The sequence below is a fragment of the Balaenoptera ricei genome, chromosome 4, assembly GCF_028023285.1.
Source record: "Balaenoptera ricei isolate mBalRic1 chromosome 4, mBalRic1.hap2, whole genome shotgun sequence".
NCBI lineage: Eukaryota > Metazoa > Chordata > Mammalia > Artiodactyla > Balaenopteridae > Balaenoptera > Balaenoptera ricei.
The window spans coordinates 30,640,508-30,653,550 of NC_082642.1; the positions used below are offsets into that span (position 1 = coordinate 30,640,508).

Sequence of the window (13,043 nt, forward strand, 5' to 3'; positions counted from 1 at the left end):
CCTTTTTCTTGTTATTCTGTTTCTTCTTATTCTATTATCTTTGTACTGTTTTTAATTATATTGGTTTCAATTCTTACCTTTATTCCTTCCTTCTACCTATTTTGAGTTTATTTTGCCTTCTTTTTCTAGGTTCTTAAGTGGAAGCTTAGATTACTAACTTGAGTTTTCTTCTTTTCTAACATAAGCATTTAGTGCAATAAATTTACCCTTCAGCACTGCTTTAGCTCTGTCCCACAAATTTTGATATGTTGTACTTTCATTCAGTTAAATGTATCTTTAAAAATTTCTCTCGAGACTTCCTCTCCAATCCAGGGATTATTTGGAAGTGTGTTATTTAGTTTCCAAGTGTTTGGGAAGTTTTCCCCTTAACTATTATTTCTAATCTGATTCTATCGTGAACAGGGAAAATACTCTGTATGATTTCAATTCTATTAAATTTGTTGAGGCTTGTTTCATGGGCCAGGATATATTTAGTTGTTGAGTTCTGTATTTCTTGTCTAGTTGTACTATCAATTATTGATAGTCTCAAACTATAAACATGGATTTGTCTTTCTCCTTTCAGTTCTATCAGTTTTTGGTTCATGTATTTTGTAGCTCTGTTGTTTAATGCACACACATTTAGGACTGCTAAGTCCTTTTGGTGAACTGACCCTTTTACCATTATGTAATATCCCTTTTGTCTCTGGTAATTCTCTGTGCTCTGAAGTCTACTTTATTTGATATTATTATCAAATATATCTCCTGCTTTCTTTTGATTATATAAACAAGATTGTTTTAAGTCGCTGGTCTTTTAATTTCCAATCAATTTCCAATATCTTGCATTTGCACCCTCCTCTTATCACAATTGCTGGTTTTGACGTCATATATGCGTGCAGATGATTTCCTACCTTTATGTTTGCCTTTACCAGTGAGCTTTTCCATTCATAATTTTCTTGTTTCTAGTAGTGGCCTTTTCTCTTCCGCTTAGATAAGTTCCTTTAGCATTTGTTGCAAAGCTGGTCTGGTGGTGCTGAATTCTCTTAGCTTTTACTTGTCTATAAAGCTTTTGATTTCTCGGTCAAATCTGAATGAGAGCCTTGCTGGGTAGAGTATTCTTGGTTGTAGGTTATTCCTTTTCATCACTTTAAATATATCATGCCACTCCCTTCTGGCCTGCAGAGTTTCTGCTGAGAGATCAGCTGATAGCCTTATGAGAGTTCCCTTGTATGTTATTGCTTTTCCCTTGTTTTTAATATTTTTTTTCTCTGTCTTTAATTTTTTCCAGTTTGATTACTATGTGTCTTGGAATGTATCTCCTTGGGTTTATCCTGCCTGGCACTCTCTGTGCTTCCTGGACTTGGGTGACTGTTTCCTTTCCCATCTTAGGGAAGTTTTCAGCTATTACCTCTTCAAATATTTTCTCAGGTTCTTTCTCTCTTCTCTTTCTGGGACCCCTATAATGCAAATGTTGGTGTGTTTAATGTTGTCCTAGAGGTCTCTCAGACTGTCTTCATTTCTTTTCAGTCTTTTTTCTTTATTCTGTTCCATGGCAGTGATTTCCACCATTCTGTCTTCCAACTCACTTATCCGTTCTTCTGCCTCAGTTACCCTGCTGTTGTTTCCTTCTAGTGTATTTTTCATTTCAGTTATTGTATTGTTCATCTCTGTTTGCTTGTTCTTTAGTTCTTCTAGGTCTTTTTTAAACATGTCTTGCATCTTCTCGATCTGTGCCTCCGTTCTTTTTCTGAGATCTTGGATCATCTTCACTATCATTACTCTGGATTCTTTTTTGGGTAGATTGCCTATCTGCACTTCACTCAGTTGTTCTTCTGGGGTTTTATCTTCTTCCTTCGTCTGGGACATATTCCTCTGCCATCTCATTTTGTCTAACTTTCTGTGAATGTGGTTTCCATTCTGCAGGCTGCAGGATTGTAGTTCTTCTTGCTTCTGCTGTCTGCCATCTGGTGGATGAGGCTGTCTAAGAGGCTTGTGCAAGCTTCCTTGTGTGAGGGTCTGGTTCCTGTCCACTGTGGGGTGGAACTGGGTCTTGTCCCTCTGGTGGGCAGGGCCATGTCAGGGGGTGTGTTTATTGACCAGCTGTGTGCTGAGGAAGACTTTAAGCAGCCTGTAGGCTGATGGGTGGGGCTGTGTTCCCACCCTGTTGGTTGTCTGGCCTGAGGCGTCCCAGCACTGGGGCCTATAGGCTGTTGGGTGGGGCTAGGTCTTGGGGAGGAAATGGCGGCCTCAAGGAGGGTTCACGCCAATGAGTACGTGCCAGAGCTGCTGCTTCCAGTGTCTTTGTCCCCACAGTGAGCCACAGCTGTCCCCCGCCTCCACGGGAGACCCTCCAATACTAGCAGGTAGGTCTGTCCCAGTCTCTTATGAGGTCACTGCTTTTTCCCCTGGGTCCTGGTGGACACATGACCTTGTGTGCACCCTCCAAGAGTGGAGTTTCTGTTTCCCTCAGTCCTGTGGAGTTCCTGCAACCAAACCCTGATGGCCTTCAAAGCCAGATTCTCTGGGGGCTCCTCCTCCCATTGCCAGACCCCCAGGCTGGGAAGCCGGACATGGGGCTCAGGACTTTCACTCCTGTGGGAGAACTGCTGTGGTATAACTGTTTTCCAGTTTGTGGGTTGCCCACCCAGCGGGGATGGGATTTGATTTTATCACGACTGTGCCCCTCCTGCTGTCTTGTGGCTTCTTCTTTGTCTTTGGATGTAGGGTATCTTTTTTGGTAGGTTCAAGCATTTTTTTTTGTCGATGTTTGTTCAGTAGTTAGTTTTGATTTTGGTGTTTTTGTAAGAAGGGGTAAGCTCACGTTCTTCTCCACCATCTTGCCAGCCCTTAAAGCCATGATTTAATCTAAGTCTATATTATTTCAAACCTCACTTTTTGTAATGTTGTGAGCACCCTGTGAACAAGTCCCTAACATTTATCAGGAATTAAAATATCTGTTATGTTATACTGGGAGGTATAGTGGACAGGTAAGTCAAATCAGCCATGAAATAAGCAACTATCTGTGATGGTACCAAACTCCCCAACAAGGGACTGGTCAAGTTGAGATATTCAATTACTTAATAGGAATGGTACAATTGAGATTGAAGCATTTCATGAGTAGCTACAAGAGTGACCTTCCAAAAGACCCTTAATCCCAGAATGCTGGGATTCTGTGCAGGGCCAATAACAAAGCCCTGTGGCAGGCCACCAGGACCCCATTCCACCTAGGTCACAGCACACTCATGGATACTCTTTGAACATGGTTGTTAAGTAAAGCTACATTTCAGCCTAAATGTAGTATCACTCCGTCTTCAAATCCTCCATTTTGAGCAAAAGAATATTACAAGAAAATGGTGAAATAAAAATCTTCAGTCAAAAGTTTTTCTCTAATCTGGTAATTTGACAGAAAAGAAAATGCAGTTCTATCTTGTCCGAACTATTCTGGTGAACACATGCTAGATCTATATAAAATAATTTCCCTTTCAAAGAATTACAGATTATCTATTTTTTAAAAGTGATAAAATATTGTCAGAGATTGAGGTAAATACATTTTATTGCACTGCAGATGTTAAAATAGATTTTCTTTTACTTTAAGTATTCTTGCCATGACCTCCACTTTTCTTAATTCTTCAAAGATTACTGATAATGGTTCAAATATGTCTTCAAAGTATTTCAGTTTTCTGGATACTGACGTATGTGCCCACTAATAGTAATTAAGTACCCTATGTTTGCCCTTATATTTTAAAAAATCTTACAAGATCAATCTGTGATTAAATTGAGATAATTGAGAAAACAGCAAAAAGTATAAAGAAAATAAACACGATTCTTTATTCCCTTTCAGAGATAACCATTGTTAACACTACTTCCAGGCTAATTTTCATTTAAAACATATATAATTTTTAAAACTAGGAAAATAGATTGTATGTGGTTTCTCTTCGTGATTTTTCACTTAGACTATATCATACGCATCACCTCTTGGGATTACAGAGTCCACAAATACATCATTTAAATTATGGCATAATTTCATCAAATGGACTTATTTACCCTATTATTTCCTTTATTATTAGAAATTAGTTCCCATTTCATATCATAAATAATACTGTGATAAACATCTTTATACAGACCTCTGATCCCTGATTCCCTTAAAGCTTAAAAGTAGAATCATGAGTCAACGAGCCCAAGTTTATCAGGTGTTTTACTCACTTTCCCAATCAACTCCCAAATTAATTATATCAGCATTGAGTAAAATTTTCTCCAATCCTAATCAACCTGAATGAAAATTATATTTTGCTATTTAATTTATAATTCTTTAAATATTTGAATAGTTGAAACCTTTTTACTATATTTGTTGGCCATTGATTTTTTTTTCCTATGCATTGTTGGTTCACTTTATTTTTCTACTTTATAGGTAAAGTGGTTTCTTACTAATTTTAAGGGCTTATTTTATATAAAGAATACAAATTTGCTTTATATTCTTCATATATTTTGTGTACATTGCAAAAAAAGTTTGTCTTTGCACTGAATTTTATTGGAATGAAATTTTGGAGTAGTCATATTTCAAACTTACTCTCTAAAATGTCTTTCATTGCTACTTTTCTTAGAAAAATCCATGGTCATTGGAAGATTGGTTATAGTTATATTTTCATGTACGTTTTCTAGTAATTATTTAGAGTTTTCATTTTTTAAATAAGTATTAGTTGATGTTCCTCAAAATAGCAGATTTTCCACCAATGATATTTTGAATAATCAGTTCCTTATATAATTGGTTTGTGACCTTTACTTCCTTTGTTTTTACCTCCATCCCATTCATGCACTGATTCAAAAATATTTACTGAATACTTAACCATGTAGTGGGTTCTGTTAGGGAGGCATCTGGGATATATTAATGAACAAGGCAGACAAACTCTTTGCTGTCATAGATCTTACACACCAAAATTCAAGGCTATTATAATTGAATGTTTTATTAATAAAGAATACTCTTTTTCAATATTTTCATTTCAAAGTGTATTTTTTGGTATTACTATTGCCATTTCTGTATTCCTTTACCAAACCATATCAATGTATTTTAGCTGTCTCTTTTAAGTAGCATGTACTTGGATTTTGTCCATAAAGTCAATCAAGAATAGTCTTTTATTAGGAGAGCTTAAAGCACTTAGGTATAGTACTATACCTACTGTTTGACAGTATCATTTGTCATCTTGTTTTATTGTTTTATGCTTTCTTTGTAAGCTCTTGTTGTTGTTGTTATTATGACTACTTAGTGAGTCTTATGAGCCAGGCAATTGGACTTAGCACATGAAAGTTAATACCTATGAACATTTTTGAGTGTTTACAACATGCCAACTACTGTGCTCTAAATGATATTTTTTCATTTAAAACTCACAATCCTACTGCATGGATACTATTTTGTAGAAGTTTTATAAAACAAAAAACTTCTTTAGTGATTATAAATATCAATGAAATAGTATATATTCCTTCACGTGTGATAAATTATGCAAACTTTTATACTTCTTTCCCACTTTGAATTATTCACTAGAATTAAGTAGATCTAAGATCCAAATAATGTTATAAATTATTTTGACTGCTCTTTAGATGATTATTTTTGACAACTGCATTCAGTTGTAAACACCATATCTTACTGGTTACATTGCTTTTGAGCAGTCCTTTAAGAAACTGCTTTCCCCTTTTGAATTATTCATTTTTATTCACCTTTCTGTGGGAAGAGTATATTTTTACCTAGAAAGATGTGTGGATGGTACTTTTCCTAAATTTCTGCATGTGTAACTAGGCACAGCATTTCCTTCTTGGCCTGTCTATCTTAAAATTCATGATTACTTTGTCAGTACAGATTCCACTTCTTCTATTTCATCAATTAACTCTTTTTGTAGGTCAAGTTAAAGATTAAAGTAGCAGAACACCCTTTCTCCACTTGCTTTCTTATTTTTCTATCCAGTGGCCTGACCTAAATAAGGCCAGTATTGGACCTGGACAAGAAGAGTTAAGCCTCAGGCGATGGCTTATTATTTTACCTACATCTCTGCTGCTGCTACCTTTGTGCAGAAGATGCTGTGCTCTTTCTGTCCTGATTCTTGGCATGGCTATGGCTCTCAGGCTCTCCAGTGTCTTTGATTTTCCATTTCCTCCTTACCAGGCTGGTTTCTTTTTTTTATTATTTATTTATTTATTTATTTATTTATTTTTGGCTGTGTTGGGTCTTCGTTTCTGTGCGAGGGCTTTCTCTAGTTGCGCCAAGCGGGGGCCACTCCTCATCGCGGTGCGTGGGCCTCTCACTATCGCGGCCTCTCTTGTTGCGGAGCACAGGCTCCAGACGCACAGGCTCAGTAGTTGTGGCTCACGGGCCCAGCTGCTCCGCGGCATGTGGGATCTTCCCAGACCAGGGCTCGAACCTGTGTCCCCTGCACTGGCAGGCAGACTCTCAACCACTGCGCCACCAGGGAAGCCCAGTAGGCTGGTTTCTGATCACCACTAACAAGACTCCTCTGATTTTGGGCCTCATACCTGTCTGGTCTTTGCTGCTTACCTGCTCACCCTGCATTTGACTCATGGTCCCATCTGATACATAGTACCTTTGGGTACCTTAGTTTTCTACCACACTCATATTTCTAGTCAAATTAGAGTATGAATGTAGGCTCAGGAGTTCAAAGCCTGGCTCAGCTTCTTGGTAGTTAGTTGATCTAAATAAGCCTTTATAAGCCTTGATTTCCTCATCTACAAAATGCAGATGATCACAGCATCTATCCCAATGTGTTGTGAGGACAGATAAGATAATCAACATAAAGCCTTTAGGCACAATGCCTAGTCCACAGGAAATAAAAAATATTAACAATTATTAACCAATATTTCAAATAATTTATTATTCTTCCCCACAATTCTTAATCATAATTCTTCATATATTGTAGGAGGGGGAAAAAGCCAGCTTTTTCAAAAGGAGTAATTTGGGGGGAATGCCCAGTGCTGTATGACAAGGTATCATTGGCTCTTCACCTTCTAATCCCTCATTCTATATTTTATGTTTAATACATAACATAAAGCTCATTGAAAAGAAAAGAATATTTCAATCATTAACTGTGTTTAGAATAGGAAGCCATTTCTTAACCTGTTGAGAGAGAGAATTTTTAAGGTGGGTAATTATATTGACTTTGATGACTGAGAGTTATATTTTTACCCTATGTTTATACTTCCAGTATCAGTTTAAAAAACTTGGTAGTCATACATAATCACACTGATATGTGTTAGAACAAATAAAATGTGATATAAATATTCTGAAACTATACCACAATTTAGCAGATTATTTATCAATAACCAACAACCTCCTCAATTAAATTACTAGAAACCACCACAGCAAAACAACTGCTAATCCAGAAAATAGGAAATAAGGGAAATGAAAGATGTATAAAAAACATTTGGGAGATATGGAATCTATCCCATGTGTGCTGTAAAGAGCTCGTAATTTAAGAATGCCAAAGCCCAAGTGTGTTATGAGGGTCTTTCCTCAAAAGTGACATTAATTGCATATCCCACAGATGCTTATTATGTATTCTATTTATATCAAAGTATAATATGTAGTCGAAAATATACAGATTCAATATATTTAAGAGTGATAATAAAACAGTTACTCTGGCCTAGCAAAAACTGTTATTTTTAAACTTCAATTTTTGGTCTTTTTATAAAAGAGTATTTATAGTATTAAGTATTAAGAAAACAGTATTGAATCTTTGTATTTGAATCTGCTGTGATTAAGGGTCTTTTGGACTCAAAACAAGACATATTCAGGGATGGAATTGTAACAGTAATATTTTAGAGGCTTCTGCACAAAAATAATTCCCAAGTGATGAAATCACAGGACATTCTTATTCTCATATTAAAAATGAAGATACCAGGCTTCCCTGGTGGCGCAGTGGTTAGGAATCCGCCTGCCAATGCAGGGGACATGGGTTCGTGCCCCGGTCCGGGAAGATCCCACATGCCGCGGAGCGGCTAGGCCCGTGAGCCACAACTACTGAGCCTGCGCGTCTGGAGCCTGTGCTACACAACGGGAGAGGCCGCGACAGTGAGTGGCCCCCGCTCGCTGCAACTGGAGAAAGCCCTTGCACAGAAATGAAGAACCAACACAGCCAAAAATAAATAAATTAATTAATTAAAAAAAAAAGACAAAACAATGAAGATACCAAACAGCAACTCTTAGAAATTACCTTGGAAAGTTGGAAATGATACAGTCAATGTTTTATTTTGGAAATTAGTATGCATGCACTGACAGGCCCCTACAGAACTTAATTTTTAAAAAGTCTAATACTTATCAATAACTGGCAAGCAAAAGACAACTCAAGATGTTAATTATCTGAATTAAAGTAAAAGAAATTTCATTTTAGGTGCAACAGGAGTAATCTTTCATAAAGTTAATGAAAAACAGTATAAATTACTTTTAGGAAATATTATTTTATAATATCACTTAGAAAGTATTAAATATTTCATTGCAAATTAACTTTGTTTAACCTAAATAGTAAGTTGATTTAACATTTCCTAACAGAAAAACCAGCTACAATTATCCAGGAGATAATGCACTAAAATACATAAAATAATCACATTAATAAGCAAATTATTATATAACATTCAAGATTTCAAGGGATCTTACTCCCATATTTCAAGATAAATATCATCAATTTATTTAAAATTAAGATAAGCTAATTTGGAATGACTTTAGCCAATGTTTGTACAATTAATATTTTTATCCTATTTATTAATTCTAATTGTTAAATACATTTATTAGCAAAATGCAACAAATGCATTTATATATGCTACATCAGGAGACTCCCACATATATTCTCCTACAAAAAACAGAAGAAAAACTACTTCTAAAAACAGGGTAATTATAAAATCATTTTCTTAAAGGTAACCACACCCATATCAGAGGGCAGATTTTAAATAAATTTTAATGTATCATGCAACTGCTAAGATTGACTAAAATTAGAAACCTGGACTCAATATGGGATATAATTTCATTTTGCTAAATAACCCTTTCTCCACCATGTAAACAACTTTCTCCCAACAGCAACAGACAGTAGCGTCAGCAATTATTTAGACTAATATTACTTGCATGATATAAAAGAAACAACTTCAATTCATTCCCACGAGATAAAGACCCACAAAATTTATTACCTTCAAGGACATAAAATTATTGTGCCAAATTGCTATGATCTGTTTCTAAAAGTTTACTCTCCACTTCTACTCTATCTCTTGAGAAGCACTGGTGCAAGGGTAACTATTATGTTTCCACTTAAGTAGAAGCTTGTATGCTTCCGTGAAGCAAACACAGAAAGCCAAAGCCAGAGCTGGAAGGGTTCATGAATCACATGGTACATCATATTGACAGAGCCATGATATCTTAATTCAGTAATTATAATGACAGATAATGACAACAAAAGCAGTGCTAAACATATATTGAATGTTTATTCCAAACTGAACACTGATTTTTATATATTATGATTTAATTTTCATAGGCACTCCATGAAGCAGGTACCACTATTTTTCATCTCCATTACACAGATGAAGAAACCAAGGCTCTAACTGGTTAAACAGGTCTGCTTCATTTCAAAGCCTGTGCTTCTAACTGCTATTTTATATTATACTGATATTATCCTTCGGGCCCAAAGATTCTAACAGTCATCAATAGGAAATATACAGGTGAGCAGTACAGCTTAGGGTAGCATAAACACATAGGAAAATTCAACCACACTGTCCCACAAATAGAAATAATAAAATCAACTTTAATAAGTGATATGAGTAAGTAAAACTCTTACACTATAAAATGTAGTACAGCCCAATTAAGAGAATGAATGACTTCTTCAAAAATTAAAACAATTACATATTTTTAGATAATGCAGATGAGATTCTATACAAAAATAAAGGGATAACTGAGTCAACTATGGTTACCCCAAGCCCTAATTTTGTTAGTACAGCTGAAAATAAAGTTGAAAGGATTAAGAGTAATTATGTCATGGATCATAGAATTTTATTGGGAAGGTGCTGGCTGGATATCAAAGAAGCTCTATGAATCATTATTATGAAGAGAAAGCTGATGGGAACTAATGTCTGATAAGGAAACCAGAACACACTAGTTATAAATCATTGTACCCAAGTCCATGCCACGACCACCGTAATGTGAAGCACCAGCTTGGCCAAAGAGGTAACAAACAAGAGAGCATTCAAAGAAATGATCGACGTGTCCGACGTTAGTTTCTTTCTCCAATATTTAAGACCAATTTCTAGACTCGCAAAAATTCTTGAGGCTATAAAATGGATTTCTGTATTTGAGTAAACCAATTCTTTGAGTGCAGAGTAGAGAGGAATATAGAATCAGCCTCCTTACCTTGCCACTAGGTATTGTAAAATAAATTTTTACTCTATAATCACAAATATATTAGCCAGACTTCGAAGTGTAAGAAATGCCAGTTCATTAATAACGTAGAGTGCTGCTGAGGACCCATGTTCCCCAGAACTTTCTCACTTCCATTGGGAATGACGGAGCTGCTCTCAGTGATGAAATCAAGCTTAAGTCACAGAAATGAAAACAGGCATCATGAAAACAGGAGAGCAGAAATATGAATTCATATTCATTGAGCATCTACTATGTATATCTCAGTAACACCTTCTCAATTTTCCATGTTCTATCTGGTTGAGAGATGGGATTTGCAGGAAATATCTACCAGGAATCTGCCCAGCACCAGATATAAATGTGATATTGTTTCTATTTAAAGGATTCTTTTGTTGTCTGTAGCACTACACAACTAATTCATATTTATTAAAGTTGCTATCTTTCTAATTTGCCTACTCATATTATAAGCCACTGAATGCGTACACACACACAACACAACACACACACACACACACACACACACACACACACATCTAAGGGTAACTGGCTCCATTTTCTGCTATAGCATGTTACAGAAGTCATCTGGCTGAAGATGATTAATGCATTATTTTCACTGTGAGGGACATTTATCTTACTTTTAGAAATGCACTTCTGAGGGCAGAGCAGATAAGCACACTATAAAATGGAAAGAACGTGAATATCTTACAGGATAGTTTGGGTTCCGGGCTGGCTTCACTGTGTACAATCAGTGTGACCCCGCACTTCTCAGAATGCTTGGTTTAATGATCTGCTGTTGCCATCTTGAAATTCCCACTAATTTTTTTTTAAAGGGCCATTCATTTTTATTTTACACTGGCTCTGCAGATTATAGAGCCAATTCTGCCTGGATTTGAATTACGACTTCACTGTTCAATATGTGTAAGTTTATTGTAAACCTTAGTTTCTTTCTCTGTAACAAAGGGGTCACGTTAGATGAAATAGGACAGCTGAAAGCAATGAGCACAGAGTCTGGCACACAGAACACAAAAGGAGATATGAAATGAAATGTAGCCGGCATAGCTCTTACTCTTACTTCTATGAATCTGAAACATATAGAAACCACCATAAATCATAATTAGGTGTTGCTGAAATTTAAACTTGAATACTTACAACCCATATATCTGTGGTGCAATTTCTAGTCTGTTCAGGTGCATGTAAAGCTCAATATCATGCTTCTTCAGTAGATGATCCTGGATCTGGTTGACTTTAGTAACAATAGCAACTGTTGGCCCCAAATCCTGTGGTCTAGCAAAGGGGATAGGAGTCATCAGGGTTTCTTTCCCCTAAACACAGGAAAAATGGAACATGTATTATTTCAATGTGAAGGTAACAAACACATGGACATTATTCTTGAACGTATTTATCAATGGAAGTTTAGAGAAGAACCAACAACTACTTTAACCAACTCAGGAAAAAAGCTTAAAATGTGGGACCATAAACTGATTGTCACATAGATGACTGTGCCCATAAAGGCCAGGAAACATCTTCTAAAAATTTTCTACTTGTATTCCCTCGACCAGTTTATCTGGTGACATTAAGTCTTATAAGATATTTTGGCTAGAGGTAGTGGTGGCCACTAGTCTATCTGTCCATGGCCAGTTTGTCTCAGCAGCAGCCATAGTACCTAAATGGCACACTCTGAGGAAAATATATTTCTTGTAGCATAAAAGTTAAACATGAAAAAAAATAATTGAAAACTGTCTTACTTTGAGCTCTCAAAACTATAAAAAAGTCAAGAAATAAAGCAAACCAGTACTAGAAAAGAAGACATCCTCTAACTGTCCTTTGATCAATTTAAATAGCTGGGTAGAAAGATTTTTAAATTCTTCAGACCAAAAATGTAGCTGACTTAAAAAAAAAAAAAAAATCTATGTGGGCAGTACAACTTCCGTTCCTGCCACCCAATATTAAGAAAGATCTGTAACTCCTTGTAATGCTTTCATGTAAACGTCAACTACCCCTCAAGTCTGATGATATACTCTAATATATTATGTCTGACCTTTCTTCTGATGTTCAGTTCCCAGTTTCTACCTCTCTCCAATACTGGGATTTATAGCGTCTTCTTTCATGATTATCTGCCTATCACTCATCCTCAGTCTACTCTAGTTCAAATTCTTGTTTCTGTTTCACAAACGCTGCTTTTGCATACAGTTCTGGTCTCAGTTTAATCTCTACTTACATGCAGTTCCCTGAGTGAGCTCAGTCATTCACAGTGCTTCAACCAAAACCCATTCTCCAAAGACTTCCTAATCTGTATTCGTAACCTAGAACTCTGGAGTGCTTCCCACACGCTCAAATGTCGGCAAAGAATGTTAGATTGCCAAAGGGTCTCGAATTCAGCAGGCCTGCGACTGAGCTCCTCACCTTCCTCTTGAAAGCATGTTCATCCTTTCCCACGCCTACCTCAACCCATCCTCCAATACGAATACGTGGTTTGCCAATTTTAGCTCCTCAGAACCACTCCGGGGACTCTTGCATATGTCTCTTCTTCGGCGTGAACACCCTGACTTGGGGCCCTAATCATTCCTTTGCTCCTCGTCTTGCTGCCCCCCAATTTAGCCTGCTTTAAATCCATCTTCCAAAATGCCTGGTGATCTATCTAAAGCAGGTATTACATTATGCCAGATTGCCCTCC

General features: G+C 36.5%; 1 protein-coding gene across 7 annotated transcripts in view; it reads right to left on the minus strand.

Moving 5' to 3' along the window:
* Positions 1-13,043, minus strand: part of TBC1D5 (TBC1 domain family member 5) — a 537,570-nt gene that overhangs the window by 198,447 nt on the left and 326,080 nt on the right. For all 7 annotated transcript variants that reach the window (XM_059920388.1, XM_059920390.1, XM_059920392.1 and 4 more), the window contains one exon: positions 11,519-11,691. In XM_059920388.1, the coding sequence (XP_059776371.1) occupies positions 11,519-11,691 (173 nt within the window). The remainder of the gene's footprint in view (positions 1-11,518; positions 11,692-13,043) is intronic.